The sequence below is a fragment of the Vanellus vanellus genome (assembly GCF_965231255.1).
Source record: "Vanellus vanellus genome assembly, chromosome: 2".
NCBI lineage: Eukaryota > Metazoa > Chordata > Aves > Charadriiformes > Charadriidae > Vanellus > Vanellus vanellus.
In genome coordinates, this window is record NC_138906.1 from 140,100,753 (window position 1) to 140,126,926 (window position 26,174).

General features: G+C 37.6%; 1 protein-coding gene across 1 annotated transcript in view; it reads left to right on the forward strand.

The window, feature by feature from the left end:
* Positions 1-387: 387 nt before the first annotated feature.
* Positions 388-26,174, forward strand: part of RALYL (RALY RNA binding protein like) — a gene marked incomplete at its 3' end in the record, with an annotated part of 187,870 nt that continues 162,083 nt past the window's right edge. The window contains exon 1 of the mRNA XM_082499241.1: positions 388-661. Within this exon, the coding sequence (XP_082355367.1) occupies positions 406-661 (256 nt within the window). The 5' untranslated portion in view covers positions 388-405. The remainder of the gene's footprint in view (positions 662-26,174) is intronic.

Here is a 26,174-nt window from a genome sequence, read left to right on the forward strand (position 1 = left end):
GAATGTTCATTTCTTTGACATAAGATAATGATTCATTCACTTGCTTTGCGGTTTCTAGATGGTTAGGTACTTAAAAAGTCAATACTGAATTTCTAAGCAGAAATCCACATATGATTACAGTAAGCTCCACTATCACAGCACTGTATTAAAAGAAGTATTGGTATATTTTATATCTATAAAAATAAGAAGTTTTAATTTATCACAGTATTTTAAAATGTGCTACCTTGGTTTTATTGATAATCATTTTTAGAAAGTATAGCTCCTGTGAGTCCAGATTAATGATGAGTGAAAAAATGAAAAGTGAATTATTGCTGGAAAAATCAGCCAAAGTCAGGGGTAACTGTATGCTTTGAAACATAATTCTTTATGTTCTTTGTTTAAGGCTTAAAGCCAAGTGATCCAACCATGACCGGCAAAACGCAGACCAGCAACGTCACCAATAAGAACGACCCAAAGTCCATCAACTCCAGAGTCTTCATCGGCAATCTGAACACAGCCATTGTGAAAAAAGGCGACATCGAAGCAATCTTTGCAAAGTATGGGAAAATAGTTGGCTGCTCAGTGCACAAAGGTTATGCGTTTGTACAGTACATGAGCGAGAGGCACGCAAGGGCTGCAGTGGCGGGAGAGAATGCCAGGATCATCGCAGGGCAGCCACTAGGTAAGGGCTTGTTCATATCATTGAAACTTTGTTCTCTCTTTCCTTTCTATTGGAAAGATCACCTGCTGCTGGTGCCTTGGGAACTAGTAAGTTTGTTTTGCCATTGTTCCATCTAAGCGTGTATCCAGGATGTTGCATCTGGCAGAATTTTCAAAATATTAGATGTTACCTAGATGTTGGAAAATATTTACTGTTATAAACTGCTGATTTATTAAATACATCACTTCTGACTGCTTTATACTTCCCTGTAGTGAACACGATTACTCATGTGAGGAAAATATAAGTATTTTCTCTTAGACTCTAGTTAGTAAATTTAATGTGATATAACAAGTCTCATCTTGTTATACATATATATGTGGTTATCGTGCATTTACTGAATCTAAAATAATATCCAGCCCAGTGGTGTGTCACATTTATACAGAAGCAAAAGAATGAGTTTTGTTAGTCCTTGAAATTGTACCAAATCAAACTGTAATGCTGTTATTCATTTAGAGAAGTTTATTATTGAAAGCTTAGGTTGAAGTTATTCACACATAATTTTGTAGGCACCATTCACCTGAACTCCAAATTAAAAAAAAAAAGTGTAACATTCGTGTTTTCTATTGCTTTGTCTTTAACACTTATGTGAGATCTGGTTCTTTCTTGTTGCAAATGTTACCTCTGAAAGCTATTTGCAATTAGATATGGAGTCTGCCAATGATAAAATCATCTGGAGTACAGTACTAACCCCGTCTGCCATATGTATAGTAATGATGGACAGTATAACAAGATGTTTGGTAGGAGCCAGAGATCTTTCACTACACCTCTGAACTATATTCCTCAGATCTAAACCCACGTGTGCAATGGCTGGAAATGGCAGGAAAGGGTGAAGTGTAGCTGGTGCTTTGGCTGTGGAAAGTCGTAAAGAGGGGATATGGCTTATTCATTTTCAATTTCTCAGGCTGTAGAAATCTGTTTTTCTGATTATTTGTAGAAATTGAGGTATTTGTGTTAGATAAGTTGTTGTTTTGTCACAGTTGCTCGACAGTAATTTTAAGTTTTACAACCCCTGTCTTTTGGGTTCAAAAGAAAAACAGATTAAAGAAATCCAATTACATTTTAGGGGAGATTACTTTACGACTTTTTTAGGAAAAGTTATATATATGAGTGAAATAAAAGAACTCAAGTGATAAAGCAAGGCAGCAAAGTCAGTCTGTGGCATGGCATTATTAGAAGATGTTTCCTGGGGCGGTGGTCTCCGAGCAATAGGCCATGTAATGCCATCAGTGCATTATTTACAGCTCCTTGCACACTGGTCTGACCAGATTTTTTAAACTGTGTTTTCCTAAGGCAATAGATCTGTTATTACTATGGCTACAGTTGCTAGTCTCTTTTAGTTCTTTGGCATCTATAATATGCCAAGTGCTTTGTACGAGGAGATGGCCTTGCTCTACTCAGAGTACTTTTGTGCTTTGTACAGAAGGCAATTGAAGTTGCTGTAGAAGAAATTAAAGGGCCAATAATTACTTGAATTTTTCAAATCTTTTAATAATAACAGAAAGTTTATTCAATGCTAAGTTTCAACTGTATAATCTTAAAAGACTGATTATTCTGCAAAGTCTTGTGATGGCATATTTTATGCCTCAATGTCTCATATATCAAGGAATATAAAGAATAGGCAAAGTGAAATTTTCTTTTAGTTGTTTCAAACCTCATTTACTCTTTCTGTATATGAAATACAGTTGTCATCAGTATTGTTTGACAAAGAAAACGACTTTGTAAAATGGTACTTCTCGTTAGACAAACCATTTCTATGAATTCTTTTTATTAGCAGTAGCCACTAACAGTCATCTCAAAACAGCGAGGAGCTGATAGATAAAATTTCCTTGGCATTATGACCCAGAAGAATAACTTATATGAAAGTTGTGCATTTGAAGGAAGGAAGTAACAGGTATACTCATTACTGTGAAACTACTTGATGAAAAAAGAGTTTGTTCTCTGTCCTGAGAGCCTTGAATTCTGAAATAAATAGAACACGTGATTTTATATCAACAGTCAAGGTAAAAGGGGGTGAGAAAAGCCTTTTACAGTTGCACAAATAAACTTGGTTAGCATAGCTGAATTTTCTTTTAAATTGAATTAGAATATATTAGTAATATTACGAGGGCTGGATGGTAATCACTTTTGGAAAGCTGTTTGAACAAAGGAATATATGAAAAACATTATCCTGTAGTATATGCCTGATACTACTATACACTCTATAGTACTCAGTACCTCACAAAAGAAAGAATAAATTTAGACTGCATTATTCATCTTCTGTGGAGTCCTGAAATTCCAAATTATTATATCCTCTACAGCAGCTTTACCTGTGAGTCAGAAACGGTTTGCATGTATGTAACTGAAATTAAAAACTGAACCTGTGAATTCCTACAGCTGTATACAGTGCTGCAGAATTCAGTGAAGATACTGCTGCGATTCCTATCCAGTTGCAGGCAATGGAATCACATTAATAGTTTGCATTAGAGTCCTGTCTAAATGTTTCTTCTGAGGTAGAGCCTTAAAGTGTTAAGCTCCATAGGTACATAAAAAGGCATTTCATTTAACAGATTCCTCAGAAGTACAAATCTAAAGCGTTGGTAGTGCCCTCAGTCTTACCAGCCTCCTGTGCATCATTATACTTGGCCTGCTGGTTTCCTCAGACAACTCTCAAGCTCCTACCAATGCGTTTGGTGGCCAGTGATGTGTAATGGCCATGCCATGGATATTAACTTCAGGGAAGTGGATTTCATCAGCTGTGTGGTTATTCACCATCCCTGGAGGTGTTTAAGGAAAGGGTAGATGAAGTGCTTAGGGACATGGTTTAGAAGTGGTGGTGTTTTTATCAGGGTAGGTTAACGGTTGGACTTGATGATCTTAAAGGTCCCTTCCAACCTCACTAATTCTATGATTCTATGATTCTATGATTCTATTTCCAAGATTTCTGTTCCATGAAGTGCAACTTGCTCTGGAAAGCTGTGGGGAAGAGACCGTAAAGGAACACAAAAAAAAACATACTTAAGAAATTTATTTGTATTATTGTGAAGTTCAGTGTAGTTTCTTAAAGTGATGTTATATCTTCATGGGAATAGCATGTTTTCCTGGCCGACAGTAGGGCAAGGACAGGTCAGTATTGGGCACAGGGGACTGCTTCACAATGGTTATTTTGTGAATTGCTTCAGGCTGAAGTCAAGAAAATTTTCAAGTTGGTCTAGGACAAAGCTGCAAGTTGTGTTCCCAGTTGTGGGAACACACTCACATCATCCTCTCTGTTGTATCACCTCAAAGGTTTTTCATCCGTTGAAACACATCTACAAGTTAGAGAACATTTGCCCATATTCGCCTCCTTGCCACATACGGCAGAGAAACGGGGTGAACAGGAAATTCTGAGTCTGCATATTATCTTTACCGAGGGTGATTTCACCCTTCTGTGGTGAGAAGAGGACTAGACACCTGCTTGCTCCAAAGCAAATGGTGCAAGTCCTTCTTTGCAGCTGAGGGCTGAGGAATCATGGAATCACAGAGTTTTCAGAGTTGGAAGGGACCTCTAGAGATCATCTAGTCCAACTTCCCTGCTAAAGCAGGGGAGCTGCTTTAGCAGGAAGGAGAGAGCTGCAGCGAGAATGAAACATTTGGGTGCATGATGGAGAATGCAGTTCTTCACCAGATGTTTCCTCCTGCCGTTGTAGTTCTTCACAAGGGTCACAGCAACACTATTTAACTTTTTTGTCCATTCCAACACACATGAATTCTGTGAAGCCAAATACCACATAAAAAGCATTTAATGTTCTGTAACTTTATGCTATATATTCTTGTTTACCTTATGCATTTGGCAAATATATGTAACAGCTTCCATCTAAAATTCTGTTATAGCCATCACAACAACTTCTACATCATGATGTCTGTTTGATTTGCTTGGTTTATAGTTCATAGCCTTATATTTTATAATTATATGACCTATTTTTTTTCCTTTTTCACACACGTTTTTTAAACAAGCATAATTACTTTAACCTCAGAATATGTCTTGATTTGCACCAAAATAAGAGCGGAGCCCGCTCACAGGCACCTTGAGAAAGCAAGTTAAATGCTGTAAGGTCTCTTCTATTGTTTTCTTTAAGACACCATGGAATTTCATTCTTGGATGCTGAGAAAAAGGAAAAAGATTACAGCACCAAGAGTATGAAAGACACTTATGCCCTTTTTAACTAATAAATTAGTTCCACTGTAGCTTCAATCCTGTTTTGTTGCTGTAAGTATTATTCACGTATGTCTGCCTTCAGGTCTAAATTAGATGCAGTCTCTGAGTACCAAGTGAGTTCGTATTGACATGTAGCCTAAGGTAAGATGGTGCTTGCTGATAATTATTTTGGGTGACTATTCTATTGCCCATCCTTTTGAGAAGCACAGAAGCCCTGCAGGGGCTTTCTAAATGATGACTACTCAGTAGAAAACATCCAAGGAGAAGAGCAGGTAATAAAGAGAGCCTTTAGAGAGACTCAACATATACCTTTGTTGTAAATTGAATTGATGTGACAATATGCTGTTTTTCCTTTTGTTTCCCTTGCCTCTACTCAAAACAGATCTCTGTTTTATATTTGTGATGTCTAGCTACACTGAGAGACTTAACTACATATTTGTAAACTAGGACTTTCCAGAGTGAATCAATTTTTCATCTCAATCTGAATACTAGGCAACATTAATTATGTCAGGAATGATTGTATTTAAAAACAATAAATACTTACGCTCTTTAAGTTAACTCATTTGTGAAAAATGTACTTTGGCTTGAAAAATTACACATCTGTACAAATTTTATTGATGACTTTAAACCAATGGTACGCTAAGAAAGGAAATTCAAAACTGAATTAGTGATTGTTCAATTTTAACTTTGCTATCAGCCTTCAGTCAGTAGCATGCAAGTACAACAATCCTAGAAGACATTAATTTGTATAAGCAAAACTCATGACTTACTGAAGCAACCCAGTTACGCTTACCCACTTATCTCAGCTACCATAATAGCAAGATATACCTGTGCAGGATAACAGGAAAGCAATGCTATCTTGTTTTAAAGTGTATGGTGGTTGAGCGACTGGAAAGGTTTCTTATTTTGCTTCTGGCAAGTCTGTAAAAACTGGAGTTTTAATGTGGGTCAAAAAGTTCCAGCCAAGGACAATGACTACCTTAGGGGAACCTCAAAGATTTTATTGATACAGTGAAAAAGTGGGAATGTTTTGGTATTTTAACATATACTTTAATGAGAGATTAAAAATATCATATATTACATGCATATAATAATTAATTATATATTCATACTATATTTCAAGTCGTATACTTTTAAGAGATCACATATTGCATGTTCATATTACTGGACCAGAAAGGGCAATACACTCCATATAAAATTCTTTGGCCCATTGTAACTTTTACAGATGCACATTCCAATGTTTTGTACTTATCAGCATTACACCATGAGTAAATAATCTGAGAGCTCAGTAAAATGCATGTGATTATCTATCCAAGTGAGCCTTAGATAGCAAGGTATTTAAGTCTTGATAAGTCATAGTAACTATGTATTGTTAAATGTTGTACCTCAAACAATATTAGATTCTTCTGGTGTAATAATCCCCTTTATTTCTGAATATTATGAATATTGTATATGAATATATATGAATATATGAATAATGTATATGAAATCTAGTTCCTGTACAAGGAACTAGATGATCTTTAATGTCGCTTCCCACCCAAACCATTCTATGACAATTATGTAAGTTCAAACAAAAAACATATTTAAATAAGCAAACACTTGAATCATCAGAAATTATTTATCCATAAACCTAGGCACAAACCTACAAAATGCATGAGATGCCACAAATGTTGGCTTATTCTGGGGGTGACTTTTAAATTTTCTGAACTCATATAACTATTTGCTGAATACCTCCTCCGATGAGATCAGTTAGTGTTGTAAAATAGCCATCAACATCAGGGCCAGGTTTTGAGACAGTTTATTTGATCCGATATTTTTTATGTTGAACAAAACATAAAGTAACGTTAAAGAATAAAATTAAATACTAAGTGGTCTTCTTACAAAAGCAAGTAAGCAAGCAATCCAGCAAACAAACAAAACAAAATAGGTTTTTTTTACCTATTGTGTATATGTAGTCATGATGAAAGTAATGCCTTCGATGTCTCAGGAACCTAGAGTGAAACTAAGGATACCACCTTGTGCTGTCTTTATTAAAGTCTTTCCCACTAAATCACATCTTAGTCAATGTCCTCATCACCCAGCCCTCAGGCATGAATAGAATATTACAGAACTTCTGAAAAATTATTAATTAACCTTCCACAGCTTAGTTCAGAGATTGTTAAATTTTACCTACTAGAACTGAGTCTTTAATCCTCTTTAAGACTGTTCCTATATTTGGGAACCAGTGTAATCCTGTCTCAGCCTACTCCTGCATGCAGGAACACAGACCCTGTCTAAATCTATCGCATAGGTCTCCACCTTGCTGCATACCCATGTCCTTGTGGTCTCGGTGCAGCCTGTGTAACAGCAGACAGTAGTGTCAAGTGTCACTGTAGGGGACCTTGGACACAACCACTGATCATTGCTCACAGGGGTCTTCTGATAATGGAGAGTTTCCATATGTCCATTCCCATTGCACACTTTAGCGTCTCCCAATACTTTTATAGCTTCAGTTGTTGCATCGGTAAGATTCATTGTGGCTATAGTCTATAACCATAGCAGCAGACTATGCTACAGCCGTATAACCCGGTTGTCTTTCCTTATGCTCTTGAACTCGAAAAGACTATTAACTCTTGCTGTCATTCCATAGTCCTGTTCATTTTAGGGTTTTTTGATCAGTATTTTCTCATCCTATAGTCACATTGACGTGAATCATTTCAAGTACTATCCGTGCATATAAAGCAACTCTCGTAAAGGAAGGAAGGGTTATTTTTAACAAACATCATTTTATCTCTGGTTCAGGGCAGGACACCATTGCACAATTGATGTATGCCTGTTCCAGAAGAGCAAGCTGAATGTTTCATCGCAGAACAAAAATCCATATTTTAATGGAATGAGCCATTTCATTAGATTGAGAACACCTAGAATAAGAATGAGTGACTTTTACTTCCTATATCTTACAGAATGTTCTATTTCCCTCTTAGTGGGACTGGGTTATTCTAACCCATTATGAAAACTGAAACTACAATTTAGATCTGACTTTCTGGCAGAACTAAAACTTTTTCATGTTCAGAAAAGTACCAAGTGTATGTTAAGAAAATAGTTTACCTATGAGATGAACTCATGAGAGCAAAACTTTACGTTTTGATTGCTGGGGTCTCCTTCTATGAAATTATTCATATATTCCTAAATGGTGATAAACTAAAATTTGCAAAGTTGTGCCTGGCACAGGGTTTTGTACCCTGAACGGCCTTACGTCAGCTCATGCAAATGTTAAGTATTTCCTCCACCATAATGCCAAGAAAAATGAACGGACCGCTTACCATCAGCAAGTGTTAATGTAAGAGAAATTTTCCTTCAAGGCTGTATACAGATGCATATTAGGATTTACTTAGTCTTCTACATGGCCAGATCATCTTCAAAATCATGGACAAGGAGTTATTATGGATCTTTCTGTGTCCTTCTCTGCTGTTTGACATGTCTGTATATAGCATAGGGTTTCATCTGCATTAATTGCTACTTTTTTCACAATTTCATTCTTGAGTTTTGCAACGTGCTACACTTTAAGTCCCTCATATCTGCTTGCAACAAATATTTACATGTTCATGGGTCTGATATTGTAATTTTGTAAGTGCTTTTCAAAACCTTTAGACAATGTTACTTCAAATTTCCCAATACTTCAGCTTTTGCTCCACACATATCTTGATGAGACTATTTTTAGTAAACAATATCCATTGCTTCCTTCTTGATTTGAACATAACTATACTTTATTTCTGTTGCAGCTTACAAAAATTGTTTTCCTTTGTGGCAGACAAAATCTTGTACCTTGTCTTAAATATACTTGCTTTGATTAGTGACTCTGGGATCACTAAAATTTGTATAGCTATTCTATAATGTTTCATTCTGAACTGTCATACCATCATGCAGTGATAAAATCACTGTCGTGATAGCTTCTCATAACATTTGTCTCAGTGTCTTATATGGGATGTACTTTATAAAGACAAGAATTATTTCCACGGTGCTCTGTAATTTTGGGTTTTGTTGTTCTAGGAGGTCTCATGTTGTCTACAGCTTCACTTTGCTTGATCTAGCTTAATTCAATTTGATAGACTATCTTCCATGCATTTTGCTTCTTTCACTTCAAACAGAACCTTATCTGGACTGAGTTCGATATTTTCTTCTTGATCAATTGACAATACTTTCTTCACTATCTCATCATGTACTGCTGGAGTTGTGCGACTAATATCATCGCTTGGTTTTGTATGTGTGCCTGCCACATCTCCATGTTTTCTTATTTTTTTGTTAAAACATTTTGCTGGCTGATTTTGTTCCAAAAAGCATATGGAGAAATTCATGTCTGCTCCAGGGTGTATGGAAAGTGCATGGGTGAGATGATTTCTCATCTAAATCTGACTTGCCAATATTTAACTTTCTAATCTGCAATTGGAAGTATGTTTTTGGGGTTTTTTTTTGTTTTTTTTTTTACCAGGTATTCAGCACTGAATGGGTGACAGGACAGACTAATGACATTTTAGTGTATTGCAGAATCCATGCAAATCCCAGCCCTGCTATTTGTCTTTCAGACTACGACTGTTAAACCCATGAAATATCTTTCCCTCCCAAGACATCACTCAGCTGTTTGGAGGAGAAAGTACAGCAAATATTCCTCCTGCCAGAATACTGATGTAGCAGACAAAAATCCTTCACCTGATCATAGTCTCAGTTCATGGAGGCAGCTCTTTAAAGCAATGAACTTTTAGGATCACTCTTCCTCTCTTCCATTCCCTTCTTAACAGCAAGGTCAGCTAAAATTCAAATGTACTTTTCTTTTTTTTTTTTTTTTTAGTTTAAGTGTAGCAAGCAATGCTTGTGAAGGCAAATTTTCTAGCTGAGATTTGATTTCATGTCTGAAGCCTACCTTCATTTAACACCTAAGGAAAATACAGTGGAGGAAATCTGTTTCTTTCTCTCCAAGGGTCTACCTCAGGTTTCACACTTAATCCTACAATTCTTTCAAGGACAGACAACTTCATCAGCAAAACCATGTAAAGCATGTGTATGGGTGAAAAAAATAATACCGACACCTTATTAATAACTAAATTATTTTGCAGCACTTCTTACAAAGTGAAATTCACAGGTAAAAAAAGGGAGATTTGGCAAATGTGGTCCTCATATTCTATACTACTGGTCCTCCATCCTCCAAAAGAAAATTTCATATTACTGAGCTCTACCATGCTAACAAAGTTTTGAGTAAAAGTATTTTTCTAGGTATTTTAGTGACTCAGAACTGAACACTGTTCATGCTCTTGATCACTACAACTGCTTAAGACTTTAGCCTCATCTAGAAAATTCATGGCAGCTGAATCAGACCTTTTTTTCATGGCAAGAGTTGTCATTTTCAAAAAACCTACTGAAAAAGGATTAGTCTGGTTTTTAGTGTAAGGCTGGTTATTTCCACTTCTATTCTAAGTTGTGTAAAGTCCCTCTATACCTTGCAGAATACCTCATATTACTTACAAGATGACACAGTGTAAGAAAACACTGATCATGTTCAAACCCAACCTGGAATTTCTTATTTGATGTACATGTCAGCTTAGATACAGGAATCCTGAGCTTTCTCCCACTAGATGATAACAGCCAGGCAGCAGAAAGCTGAACATATACTAGCTTGTCCCAGAAAGAATTACAATCATTTCCACAACTAATCCACACTAGAACTAGCTCAAACTTATTTCCCAGTTACCAATGAAGCCATTCCATTTCATGTTTCTTAACCAGCCTGATGACAGTTAGTTTCCTTTACGCCCCGCTTTGTTGCACAACACAAACAACTTTTATTACACTTCAAAATTTTTTTTACAAAAGGACACATTTTATTGTATGTATCTATGAAAGCTGGACAGAACTTGCTTGAATGTCTCTGCTACCATGAGTAAGATCTCTTTTCTTTTTCCTTCTTTTTTTTTTTTTTTTGAGGTGTGAGATGGTGTGCTTAAACATTTAAACTGCTTCATTTTTGTTTGTGTCAATCTCAGTATTTTAATACTTTCTTTTTTTTTTTTTTAGTCTACTTCTGTTGCTCATTTATCTAGTTTTCTCCCTGATGGAAGTGTTCACTGGTTTGATGTTATCCGAACACTTTTGTTATGATCACAGTCATTCCTAAGCGTTGTTAAAATCTCATTGAAAAGAGAGCATTTCCAATTGACTGCTGTGGTAATTTGCTGTAGACATCTGTGCCACCTCTCCTACTGTTTGCAGTTAAATGGCAAATTCTAAGTCTCTTGTACTTTCTTTCAGTGTGCTCCTGATGCTTGATACAAATATAAAAGAGAGAGGAAGAGAACTTATGGAGTTTGAAGTGTGGTGGTAACTTTCAAGTCTTGAAATTAATTTGGGAACTGTATGATGTTTTCTAGTTCTTCTACTGCCTTGAGTTTACTGGACTCAAGGTCACTTCTCACTTTATGAAGTCTGTCTGTTTAATTAGTCTTTCAGGTGAGGAACACAAAATTTCACTGAAAATAGCATGTGAAACAAACAGTTGATAACAAAAAATAGGTAGTAAATGACAGGAAAACCTGTGTTTGGCAAAATCTGAAGCCTTTTCGTGATATGATTAACTTCTCAGCTGTACACTATGTGACAATTCAACACCTATAATTTTAAAGATACACTTAAAAATATTTCATTTTTTTATGATTTCTTCATCTAAGCTTTATCCCTTGGTTTGATAATGCCATACCATTGTTGAATTATAGAATAATTTAGGTTGGAAGGGAACTCCAAAGGATATCTAGTCCACCTTCCTGCTCAAAGCACGGCTGACTCAAAGCAATGACTGTGCAGTTTGTTTTTCAGCCACTTTATAATGCACCTATGCAGTCCATACCTCCCAATCTTTGGCTGCCAGGATGTCATGGGAGATCTTGTCAAAGACCTTGTTAAAGTCAAGGTGAAGAACACTTACACCACTTCTTCCCTCATCCACTAAGCCATACACCTCATCTGAGAAAATTCATTGGTTTTGTCCAGCATAATGTGCCTCAGTAAATCTGCTGGCTGCTCCTAGTCATTTTGTATGTCATGAGACTGGACATGAATCCCAGGATGATTTGCCTGTAATTGCCCAGGCTGTTCCTCTTCAACGCTACAGTCCATCCTGACTACAGAAGTGAATCAGACATATATGTGTGGCAGCAGCAACAGATTTATTGTTCTGCTCCAAGATGCGTAGATCAGGCACAGGGCTCCTGAGTAGGGATCTCCAAAAAATCCTTAAGGACATGATTTTCTTCTCCTTATATTCGTTTTTTACCTCTCAATCTTTCCCAAGTTCTACCCCTTTACCATTTACTTCCTCCTAAAGACTGTCCCTGTCTACCCCTAGCCCATTTTTACTGGTTTTGTTAGCTATACAAATTTATTTGATATTTATAAGAGATTGCCTTGGAAATATCTCCCTTATTAATGAATTCTGTTAAGCTCATACCACCCAACCCTTGTTTGTTAAATATGCAGTATTTTGCCATCTTCATGTTACTACCTGTCCCGGTTTGAGGTAAAACAGGACCAATTTTCTTCAGTAACGTTTCTTAGCTAGACCTTTTCTAACTACTGAAATTAGCAGCATATTGTGTAGACAATGTTTGCTCTCAGAGTGATAAGACCTATGTTCATAGTTGGTGCCAAGGCACAGTATGTAGAGAGGGTCTTGCTTACACTTGTTGCTATAACACCCGAGGGCACCTAATTTTGTTACTTGCCCCGTTGGAGGGTCAGAAGCGGAAAAGCATAGAGGGGCCGCACCTGGGAGGAGGAGCAGACAGGACAGGTGACCCAAAAATGACCAACAGGGTATTCCATCCCATCTGCCTCATGCTCAGTATAAAAGCTGAGGGATCAAAGGGTCAGACCTCTTTCTTTAATGGCTGACATCTGAGGAGGACTCTGTCTGTTCGTCTGCCTGATCCTGAATCCAGTTCCCATCCATCACTGAGTCCAGTCTGGGACTTCCTCAGTGCCAGCTGGTGACGCGATTGTCAACCTGGGAGCTTGATATGGTTTTGTACATATTTCATTATTTGTTTCCTAGTTTGAAATTTTGGGTTTGGAGTATTTAAATCCACAGGCAGTCAAGGAAGAAAAGGCAGATAAAAATGGGATTTTTTAGATGCAACTAATCAAAGGGGTTATGATTTTTTTTGGTATTTGGTCTTGTGTTGTGCAAAATGAAGTGACAATTTCAATCTAATTTCCTGGAATTTTAAAACTAGTTTGATCCAAGTTAAAGTCCTTAAATCCCTGCGCATTAGAATGTTTTGGGGTTTGTTTTTGGTTGTTTGTTGTTTTTTTTTTTTTTTTTTTTTAAAGAAAGAAAGAGAGAAAGAGAAAGAAAAATAAAAAGAGAAAGAGAAAGAAAGACAGTATGTCCATAAGGAACATATTGACCATAACATAGTGGACAATAACAATACCAGCTTCACCACAAAATCCTGCTCTTTTCTTTTCTACCAAGAGTAGAACAGAAATGCGTTAACAGCCACAAAGCTAAGTTATCAACAGAATGTTCCCATTGTATTACTTTTTCTCCTTTTTCCTTTCCTTTTTATCCTGACATCCCTGATTTTTATCAACACTTGCCATAGTTATGAAGAATAACTTTTTATTTCGTACACTGATATTATCACTTTGCTCATCATCATAAATTCACTCAGTCCAAAAAATATTTTGACCCTTTCAATAAATTCCTACATTTCCATTTGTTATTTACCTCTCCCAGAAAAATCTGCTTTCTTACCTTATTAAGTATCTATTTAATCAACAGCTCTTGCTCCCTTGTTATTTGTCTTCTTCCTCAGAGCTGTTCCTTTCAGCTTCTAACAGGGATCTTTGGTAATTCCGCCCGCTTTCAGTTCCCACTGAGGGATCAGCATCCCAGTAAGGATGGAGGTGTAGGACTGCGTGGTCATACCAGGTATGGCGAAAGCTCTTATGCAGGATTCCACGGCGCATTTTGCTGAGAGAAGGAAAATGGGTTGACAGTTCCTCGTTGAGTTGTTTTCCCAAAGCATGACAAAAGACAAATTAAATCCAATTTTCTTACAGTAACAGTGTCATAAGTGCCATCATTTTACAAAAGCAAAAATGTGATTCCTTCAGTTGTGTTCAGGCGATATAACTAAAGCACATACGCTACTGGACAGGAACGTTTTGTAAAAAGCTGAACTACAGGAGTTTGTCTCCCCATGACTCATATTCACTGGAACAGTGCACAAAGCAGAAAGGTGAAGCATCATACTCTGTTGTAACTTCTCTGAAATGGTACCTTGCCTTGGAAGCAATACCTGAAAGGGAGATGGGCTCAGGGCCTGGCCTGGTGTTGCAGGTACGAACGGATTTAACCACAGCCTCGGGAGGAAGACAGCAGCTTTAGCTCCTGCAGGGAGCTATTCTGATCCTGGCCTATGCTCTCCATGAATTCTGTGAACAGGCAGTGCCCTTTCTGTGAAAGGGGATAGTAACTCACGGGGAATGTAATCTTTTTCTTTTTTCTTTTTTTTCTGACTATGTAAAATTACCAGTAGTACTCCAAGCCATCTGCTTTAAATTTTGATGGTATGCAGTATATCTGTAGTGAGATACGCTGACAGTGAACTGCATCACCACTGTACACAATATATTTATTCCAGTAAAAGTTCATTGGTATTCACAAGAATCCTCTGGCCTGGTGACACTAGCAGAAAATGTCAAATTGTTCTTAGAATTTATAAGAAGGTATAAAATTCATGAGCTGAGACAATGAAAATCCCAAAGAAATTATGGCTACCATATTTTGTACTCATTTTGGCGGATGATTTCTTTATGTCTACAGAAATGAAGGCTAGTCACCTAACCTTTCGTCAAGTCAGCATTTTCTGAAATACAAAGACATGAAAAGTGCTTACTAATGATTGCTTGGCAACCATCCTAATATATCTAGAATGAGACCAGCAAGGAAAAATAATACAGCAAGTTCCATTGTATGTCATTCAGATCCCAGTTTATTCACTTCATTAAAGTTTCCTTCAGACTACATACCATTATGAACTTGGCATCTTGGTAAAAGAATGTCTTAGTGACTTTCAAGAATCTAGAAATTTAACTTGTATTTTTATTTTTTTTAAATAAAGTAGATAAAGTGATAGGAAAAAGAGAAGGGTACCAAATCTGTGTAAAAGGACAGAAAATAGATACTTCACTGAGTCTTCTTGTGCTTAATTTGAACTCAAGCCAAATGTCTATCTATTATAAAATGCAATTTCCTGACTCCAGAACCTCTTGCAAAAGAAATCTGTATTGATAGATAGAGAAGAACCAATTATGGAACAAAAATACAGTGGTTGCTTAGGTACAAATGGTCACAAGTTGCTCGTATTTAGTATACTTGCTGCTCATAAAGGTCAATTTTCTAAACCTTGAAATTAGACATGAGCAAGCTCAATTTGGAGAAAGAGCTGAAATGGGCAAATATGAATCTGATCAGGAATGATTAAACTATTTTAATTGTTGCTAAAACAGAAATAATCATGAAAAGAAGCTATTTGCTTAAAAACAAACCATAAAAAGCTCACAATCCGAGAAAGCTGTGGGTAGCTGAAACAATAGAATATGTAGAAAGATTAAATTAAATTAGATCGATGAGTATTTTAAGTATAAGAAACAAAAATTTGAAAGAAGGATATCAATGTGTTGCTGGGAAGAAAGGGGCAGGGGGGTTTGTTTTCAAAATAATTCTCTCAGGGTTTTTTCTCCTGTATTTGGAAATTGACAGATACATTCCGATCACAGAATGATGATGACATGGTTTCCATTCCAGAATTCTTTTCAGCTATAAAATAAGTTATCTTTAAATCCTGAAAAATAATTTTCATCTTGAAGCTTCTAAAGAACTAGCAAGGATGCTTTCCAGGGAGGTTCTCAGTTGCTAATGTTTGGGGCGTTAACTTCACTAATTCTTGAACTGAAGTAAGAATTTCAGAAGGGTAGAATTTTTACAGGAGGAAATTTCTCTGTTCACAAACATTTCAAACCAAATTAGGATTGAAGCTGTGTATTGATTTATTAATGACATAAAGTGAATCAGAAGTTGTGACCCATAATGACAACAGAAGATCAACCTCACTGCTAGACATTTGCAAAATTTTAATAAAATGCTTCCAAAATCTTAAATCCCAACAGAGCACACCCTTGCTGTGGGAGATGTGTGCCCTGTCTGACCCCCACTTTCCCCGGGGGTGGGTGACAGCCCCCAGGAGGTGATCCTGCAGCCCCAGGGTGCAGGTCCCTGGGTGCCCCCATGCTGGCCATGTGGGAGCTGGAGGCAGCAGCTGGGGGTGCCTACGGTGAGGCCACGCTGCCAGACCCAGGCAGAGCCCCTGGGCCATGGGGCTACAACTGGAAATGTCACCCCATTCCCCCCCTGCTCTGCTCCCCTCTTCTTCTGCCCACTACAAATCTTTGTGTTTCACTTGCATTCCTGTTAGTTGACTTCTTTCTTTTTTTTTCCCAGAACTCTCCTGGTTATTCCCCAGTTAGGGTTTAGGCTGGCCAATAGTTGCCTTCCTCTTTACCTAGATCAATTCTGGGCAAATTTTGGGCAATCATCTTGGGCAGTTTGGACATCCCACTCAACCACTTCCTTATGCTCACTCCTGTCTTAGCTGGTGTTATCCCAGCCTGTTTGCCATGGGTGGTCCCTGTGAGCACACCCACTAGAGAAAAATGAACATTATGTAAATAATTTTAAATGGTGAAAGAACCAGGCTACGTAACGATAGTCCTGTCATAATTGTTTTAAATTGCAAGAAAAAAAAAAATTAGATTGCTGGCACAGGGCTTGACTGATCAAGAATGAACATGGGGATAATGTTACTAATGTCAGCATGACTTTACTGAAAATAGGGCTTGAGAAATTAAATATGTATCCTTTTTTATCTTTTAACACTATATAGTAAGGTTGAACTGATGTAACATACTTCTGCAATGCACTTGATTCATTCCAAGTGGAAATTTGATTAAGAAACCCTCTTATGACATTTGTATGGTGCACTCCAAGTGGATTGAAAACTAGTCTCAAAAGACCGATAAATCGGATGTGATCGTAGAGCAGGTGTATGTCTTTTGTGCAGTTCATGGTAGAATCAGTTTTTTAGTTCTTCTTTCACCCAGTCAGAAAGACAACAAAAATCACTGATAAATTCTTTAGATTGAGAAAAGATGCTTGGGCTCATAAATGATGAAGAAAACTGGACATTGCTATCAAAATAGAAAGTAAATACCAAAATAAGGAGTCAGAATAAAAGTGTGCCTCCTCTAAGTATAACATCTAACACGTTGATGATCAACTCTTCAGCATAGGAGAGAAAGTTGTAACAAAATCTGAAGGCCGGAAGCTGAAGTGAGAAAAAGGAAACCTCAAAATAGAGCACATTGTTAACAGTGAGGTCATTATGAACAGTTTACCAAAAGTTTCAATTAAAATTTCTGAATTAAGCATTAGATGTGATTATAAAGGATATGTCCTACATCACCCCACAATTAATGCAAGGAAGTTCTGTGGTCTGTTATATCAAACCAGACTGGAATTGTTTGTCTGGACCAGCCATGGAAACCTGCAAAGACAAACATTTTACAGTCTCTTTGGATAAGTACAATAAATCAAGACAAAAATAAAAGCTCTTAATTTTATTAAGGTCCCTAGGGATTTATGTCTGATATTAATAACAAATCTATAGAAATTACACAAATGGTCTTGTTGTATCAGCACCTTTGGAAATCAGATTAGCAATATCCACCTAATGACAAGCTTGGCTTAATTTAACCTACATAAATAAGTAGCTTTTTCCCAATGACATTTACAATTAAATAAATGAAGGGGTGAATGGCCTTTAGAGAACTGAGTTCTCTACAACACAAATTCTTTTTATATTTCTCACAAGGTCTTTTCTACATTTAAGTAGATATTAATGAGACTGGCAATAACCTGTAAGAAAATTAAAAAATTATGAATAAGATCAATCTTGGTTTAGCTTTCTGCACTACAAAAGCAAAATATTTCCTCATCAGGCCCATAACTTCCATTTTATTGCAGCCTATTTTTTCATTCCAGACAAGCAGAGACATATTTGCACCCAATTTTCTGACCATCATACCCATAAAGTTATTTGTCCTTAGGAAAAAAAAGGCAGACAACATAATAATGCCATTAGCTTAATACCATCTTAATGTCTTAAGTGTTTTTCTCTTAGGATGAAATTAACCCCGGTGCAAAGGACTACAATCAAACTCATTTGGAGAAAGTGCACTGTTCTTGCTAGAATCTGCTTCTTGAAACTTCCATTAGTGATCTCATTCTTCTTCTGTAGCTATGTTCTACTTTAAATTATTGCAGTATGTCAAATGATGATCATACATCCACCACATTCCTGAATGTTTTCTCTTCAGAGAAGTCTTGCAAAATTTAGCAGAGAATACAATAACTCTTCTCGAATTCCTTTCTCAAATGATTAATCCCTGATGGTTCTTTATTGTGTGTCTGGACCGACACCAGGTCAGAAAAGATTAGGGTTTTACTGCCCTCATATTTCAGATCCTTATTTTAGCAGTTGTAGCCAGGATTCTTTCTCTTTCTCTTATATCAGAGTGTAGTAATTACAGCCGTCTCACATTACCCTGAAATGCTGTTCCCCTCATGGGCATCCTGTAATTTCTCTTCCCCAGCAGCACATCTTGCTGGATGAGAGCTCAGCCACACAGAGGTCTTCAAATAATTCGAAAAGTTTCATTACTGTATTTTTTCAGTTAGTTATTTAGCCCAATGCACATTTATAAAACCTTATGTGGAAAATGAGATGCTTTTGTACGCATCTGAGTAAAAAGTATTTTTACTATGGAATTTTACAAACAGTATAATATTTCAAAATACATAATTTTTTACCTTCTTCACCTAATTCTACTCAGGCTGTAGCTACAGAGGGAATTTGTTTTACAATGCAGGCACATCTCTGCCAATATCTTATGGCACAAAACCCCCAGTAGATTTTTAATTTGCATAACATTACACATATTTGCATAAAATATTGCCCAGTGGTACTAAGAGCACCGGTTTCTCCCTAAGCCCCAATTAATTAATCTGTGTCCCTCCAGACCTACAGCAATTTATTATGCATTCTTAGTACAGCAACATCAATTAATTATATGCTTCCCAGCCCCACATCAATCATTTTGTGCCCTCCAGACTGCTTTGCACCTCTCCCAGCCCCACATCTGGCTGAAAACACACCCTCTTCTTTTTCCACAGCTGAAGAGTCCCCTGAGCAATTTTGCCGGTCAGCAGAGAGCTGTAGGAGCTCCCTGCTCTTGCTGTAGCCCATCAAGGCCAGAAGTTTTGGGGACGGTAGGGTAAAACCTGCTTTCTGTCCAAGAATTGGTAGAGCAGAGTAGCACAACTGATTTTTTGTCCCCTTTTCTTTTCTCCCATTCCTTTATTTTGTGAACTGAATAGAAATGCTTGCACATTGCTGGTATTGACATGTATTTGTTTGGCTTTGGTGTTATTTTGCTCCTGTTCCTAGCACATTTGGTCCAAAAGTTGGGGCTCTGACCGTGCTGCATAGTGAAGGTGTTGCAAGAGTAGCCTGTAGACTCCATGCTCAGAAAAGGTGGGAGAATCTTAAGATTTTAGTTTGATCTTTCCCTCATCCCACAGACCCAGCTGCAGTCCCACTTGAGAGCAAGAACTTTGGTCAGCCTCAAGTGATCCAAACATTCAAACCACAATCCAGACCTCGGTTCAGGTTGAATGGCACTTGTTTAATTGTAGGGGATGAAAATGTGATGAGAGGGTGAAAGGACGTACGCAAAATGCAGAATATAACTGATAGCTGTACAAAAATGGTGGATGAGGAATTCCTGACTATTTTGCATCAATCTCTTTAGAGAATTGCCTTGTTTATTTCTTTCTTTATTTATTTAGTGTGAAACTACACCCTTTGCATTGGGGGGCGGGGAGGAAGCTCATCACATGTTCATCGGACTGTTCTTGGACTAGATTGCAAGTTTTAGCTGGCAATCAATCTTATTCAACAAGGTTTGCAGGAAAGGGGAGGCTTTCCAAAGATTTTCTTTTTTCCTTTACTGTCAGTACAAAGGTCAAGCTCACGGTTGCAGCAAAGGTGTAGCAGGGAACTGAAACTATGGCTTCTTTCCCAGGGCACCCCTTGACTGAATAAGGTCAATACACCAAGGAGCAGCACGCTGACCTACCTGAAATATTTAACGTTTTTCTTCTGTCCTTCCTCTTTACTTAGATTCTAGAAAAACTTTAAATCCTTCTATATGGCATCCATTACCTGCGTAGCGTTTCTAAGCCCCTTTAATTACACCATACATCATCCTTCGGTTCTGTTCATTAAAGTTAAAATGTGCTTGCCATAAAATAGTTATGGATTTTAAGTTTGCAGGGGGAATATACCTACTATTTCCCTGCAGCACTCTTTATACATTGAATATTTATATCTATTTGTGTTTGTTCTGACATAAGAAGGGTAGGCCTGCCAAGCGTCCCCTTGTGACTATAAACTCGAGCTTTTAAAAAAGTAGCTTAGCTAAGTTTTTTATGAACTGCTACCTATCACTGTTGCATTGTCCTTATGCCCCCAGGGCTGAATCAGCATCTTCAAAGCATCCCTCTGTCCCTCACTGGGATACATATTTCTTCCATGGATCCTGATGCAGCACAGCAGGAACAGAGCAGTGTTTAGCCATGACTTGCACTGCCAGGGCAGACCATGGAGTTATTTTTAAAGAGCAATGAAAGTATATATTAAAAGCTATAAGCAAGATAATTTGATGGGGATAGGGGAGAACAGACATTTTTCTGCCTTAGCTTGTTACTCTGCCTCTTCTTTATCTCTCTTTACTCTTTACACACTGTCATAAAAACAGAGACCTGAAATGTATAGATGTATAGATGTATATATGTTTAAATGCCCAGAGACCTTGGGCAACTTGGTCTAGTGGGAGGTGTCCCTGCCTATGGCAGGGGGGTTGGAACTCGATGATCTTCAAGGTCCTTTCCAACCTAAACCATTCTCTGATTCTATGATTTTATGATTCTATGATATGAAGATCCAGGTGTTCAGCTCCATTAAAGTGGCGCAGCTCAATAACTGTTTTTGTTAAATCATCACCTTTCAGAGAAACTTGATTGCTTATCTTCATTTTCAGGAAACATAATACTATTTTTCTGATTCATCAAGTACTCTTTCATGGTTTTGCTACTAAATAGCATTCATTAAGAGCTGTATTAAAAATCTCTTTGCCCTTTTCTCCTCAGTGTGGTCCACTTCAACATCAATGATGGTCCTTCTTTCCTTTTAAGAGTGAAAAACATCTTAAGTCATGGCTATCCTTGAATCTTAGCAATATAAACTAGCTTTTATTTCCCTTAGATTCTCCTCCAGGAAACTTATTTCACTTAAGCGTAGGAGATTTCTGTAGAGTATGTCTTTTCCCATAAACAATATTTAATATCTGCCTTGTTCAGTATGTGGTTTCTGGATCACATCCAGTAGATGAGGCTGAAATAGATGATCTACGAACTAAGCCACCGTAGGAAAAACAAACAAACAAACAAACAAACAATCAAAAAGAAAGCCTTTCTAGCTGAAGAGGCCTGTCTATTGTTTGTCTTGTAAGGCAGAAGTAGAGAAAGACTTGCTGGCTGCTGGAGGCTTCCTTGAGACTAGTGCTTTGTGTGGGAAACCAGGCATGCCTTCCAAGAAAAGCAGTAAGAGACCAGACATAGTGTGGGGAGCTGCTGGCAGATCATACCAGAAAATTGATCCTTTCCGTCCTGTGGTGGTGTCTTGGAGAAGCTGTAGGAAAGCCAGGAGGGAAGCAGAGTCTCAGGCGGCCTGGGAGGCGAGGAAGAGTCAAGAGGTATGTGGATAACGGGAGTGAAGTGTATGGGCTGGGGACGATAGATGGCCACTTGGAGATGAGTGGAGGAAAGAGAAACTGGGGAAACTGGGAGTCTGAGGCACTGAGAGAGAGATGCTAATGCAGCTGGGGGACTAGTGGCAAAAGCACAGGGGTCTCAAATCTTGGTTTCTTTCCAGAGTGGGAAATGGAAAGGCTGTCCTCAAAGAAGCTGTGGGATTGATTGGATCACTGGAGGTAGCTGCAAAAGGAACTAGAGGCTGAAAACAGGGCATGAAATAGAAAATATTAGATCTATGATGAAAATAAGGGGGAAATAATTTGGAAACGGTATGCTTTAGAAAAGCTAATTGAACAGCTGGCAGGCACTGACTGCATCTCAATAGTGTTGTTATCTGCCCTTCCTTGCTGAGTTTCAGGCAATTGTGGGGATCCCGGACAACAGACATGAAGCTGAGTAATGATAGGAAACAATTAAACCCTTTCAATCTAGGAGTACTTTGCTCTTAGAGAGATGTTAAGGATTCACAAGGTTGCTTAGACCCATTCAAACACTCCCTATGATATTAAAACATTATAACTTCTTCCAAAAAATTCTGCTTTCATAGCTGGACCTGACCTCCTTCTCTCTTCTATATGAAGTCCAGCAATATTGCTGAAGGACGGTAGCACTAAAAGTATATGGCCAATGTCTGGTGTTACCGCACCCAATATTGCTCTCAAACTGCACTAAATAATCTTATTCCTCAGTTCAAGGTCTTATGAAAGATCAGCAAGTGAGTGAAGATAAACTTTTTAACAGGGAAGAGAAGGTTGATGTGGGCAAAAAGGAAGGACTTTTAAAAATTCATAGCCTTGAGATTTCATTCTCCACTGAACACATCTGCCTTTAGATGATAGAAACAGTCCACAGTCTTGCTGTTTTACCGAACTTCTGCTGCTTCGAGAGTTACTGTTGCTTTTGGACATGGAAATAGGCAGGGATCCAAAAAGCACTTCTTTCCCACTGTGCTTGGAAGGCTGTTTTACCTTGTCACCTTAGATTTAAACTTGTCCGCAGATATGCACACCTCTGTGACCTGCAGGCATGATTACATGCTGCACCTATGAATGAAATCACCATGCAAAAATAAGTGTTCTCGCTGCTTCAGAATTCACGAAGAACACATCACAGTGTTCTGTTCTCTGTGCATGCTCCTCACAAGGAGAGGAGGCTTTCCTCTCATCAGGGTCTTCTTTAGCACTATTTTCTTTTTTTAAGCAATTGTATCCTCCTGCAAATGTTAGAACTTGCTGAAGCAACAGGGTGATTTTGTTCAAGTGATTTGCATACATTTAGAAGGCGTGTTTCAAAGATTGGCTGAGGAGCCTAGTTGCAGAGGAGATCTGCGTGGCAGCAATTCTCCAACAGAGCAGAATGTAAGTATCGCATCTTGGTCAGAGTATCCCACAAAATTGTTCTACCATCACCAGTCCAACCCCCCTGCTCAAGCGTGCCTTCAAAATAATTGCTTTTTAGGGAGGAGGAGACAAGAACTTGGAGTTACTTGAAAAAAGGAAGCTTGGACGATGCTTAGAGTTGCTACTAAAGAGAAATAAATAAGTACGCTAAGGCAAGGCTGTCTGCTTCAGTTGTCAGGTTTGACCAGCTGCACAGTGTGCTACCATCACGTCCAGGCCAAGTACCCTCATCCACTCATATTTTATTTTGGTTTCTACTCTTACGATAGATATTACTTGCTTGCATTACTTCAGTTCATTGCCTCAGTGGCGCTTGGTCTGGTCGAGGTTGCTGTTGCATTAGTTTCTGTACCTCCTTAAAGCTCAAAGCATTGTCAGAACAGCGATAGAAGAAAATTTGAGAGTATGTGTGCGCAAAGTCCAACACATTTAGGAACATTTAGATTTATGCGTACACCCTGTGAGAGATATTCTGCCCAAATGGTAAAAGTACTCAATCATTTGATTTTATTGTAGAAACATCTGCAAAACACAAATAAAGTTGGGCTGATACTTCCCACTCACATCAGACTCCTTATACATGCTCTCTCCTAGGAATAAATATGGCCCAACTAAATTTGCACATGTGTGACAGAATATGTGTTGATTTCATATAACTTTAATTTTTTGAAAGGATTTCCCAATTTTTAAGCATAGGATTGGACAGATCTGATCATTCTTATTTTTTATTGTAAGTACTGAGCACAGCAAATATTTCTGTATCATGTTCTGTTTTTTTTTTATTCTTAAGCCTAACACAAAAATAAATAATTTCTCTTAATTTATTAATTTATATATTTTTTGTTTTGCACCATGTGCTACAATTCTGGTTTAATGTTGATATTTATTATTTACATGCAATTATGTTTATAAATCTACTGTAAAAAAAAAAATTATATTTCTATTCCTTTATCCAGGAGATGTATTTCAGGAGTAATAGGTGGGATTTATTCCATTCTTATCAGCAAGCAAGGTTTTTTTCTTTTTCTGAATCATAAAAAAACCTGTGTTGGGCAGGTTGCAAACTGACATTTCTGGTGCTTGAAATTTTTTAGTAGCTTGTTTAGGAGCATTGCCTGAAATTCAGAAAGTCCTGTCACTTATCTCTCTACGCCCTAATACAGGTAAGGTAATTGCTTTGGCTGTTCTCTTACTGGTGGCAAATAATGTAGAAAATGAAAGACGTTTTCTGGATATTTTGAACACCTCATCCACTGTCTCTGAGTAAAGAATAGTTCAAAGTTTCTAGCAAAATTGACCAACTCCAAATCTTATTTGAAACACCAGCTACAGGAATCAAAGCAAAGAGTTTTTTACCATGACTTGACTGGTGAATCATTTCAACTGGGGAAAAAAAAAAAAAAAACAAAGAAAAAAAAAAAACAAAGCAAAAACAAAACAAAAAATCTTCTACTAGTTCTAGATAATTAATTTTCTCTTTTAAAGTACAGCTAGAGCTAGTGATAAAATAAACTAATGTTTATTTTCTATATTTTAGTACATGGGCTTGCTTAAAAAAAAGATTCTGTAACAGAATCTAGATCCCAAAACTCATTCACACGAGGATGAATCCTCCTTTCACGTCCACAGAATCTGTGAATGTGTTTTAGCATTATGAAGTCAATCTCCTTAGCAAAACCACATTTGATTTCAGGGAGTTCAAGAATAAACCTGATTACACCAAGCACTCTCAAGGACTGCATCTCTTTACCCCACAAATGAAAAAATAAGTGTTTGAAATCACATGGGAGCTGTAATCCCTTTTGCACACCTTTGTGGCTTTTTGGCCTAGGAATAGTTACACAACCTACCTCTTTAAGCCAGCAGTAAGGACAGGCACACAAAAAAAACTCAAAACAACATACTCCTTGAAGCTTCCCTGAAAAATATTATCAGGGAACAGCCTCATCTCTGCTCGTATGTGAAATGAAGCCACCATCAGGTTGAGGTAATCTGCAGGATGCAATTCCGGTTAAATAGAGAAATGTAACTTTCCAAAGGTTTTCTGGTGTGATTAAGCCAAAATAAGTGTAATTAGGCCATCCATAGTTAAAATGAATATTTGTCAAAGGAATTCCTGGCGAAATATCTTAATGCACCTCTGCTGCCAACGGTGTCATTTGATTGTACTCAATTCAGATCTTTATTTAGATAAAAGCAGCTTGAGATTTTTTTTCATTCTTTGTGACCTTTATATCTCATTTGGTCTGAAAATTGACTACTGCTCAGCATATTTCTTCTAAACTAAAAGCCATGACTCTGCAGGGCTCATATTTAAAGGGTGCTAAAGAGCAGTTTCCTGGGAAGCAGGAAAAAGGGTTGCCAATCAAGCTACTTACAGGCTGGTTTTACTATAGCAGTTGATTTGGAAATCATCAAATATTCCAGTAGACAATTTATTTGCGCATTGTGGGGGAGAACGGTGAGAACTTTACAGGTAAAGTTTGGTTGTCTGGTGCACTACTTTTAAATCTAGACTTTTAAACATGGATTTATAGAATAAGGAACAGGAGACCTACTTTATATATTTTGCATTACTACATCTTTACACAGAGTTGTTTTTTACTCATGCAAGAACCACACTTGAACAACAACAACAAAAAAGTAGTATGCATGGACTCACTGTGCTTTGTACCAAAATCTGTTATTCTAATATCACACCATTTTTTACTTTATACCTCCACACAATCATTAAACCAGAAGACACCGCCGAAAGCTTCCTCTGAGAAGAGAAGCTACTCAGAGAGATGTTTTTTGTGGGTTTTTAAATTGTAAAACACTGTCATTAAAGCTGAGGCTTTTCTGCAGAATCGTAACAGTTGCGATGAATCCTCTCCC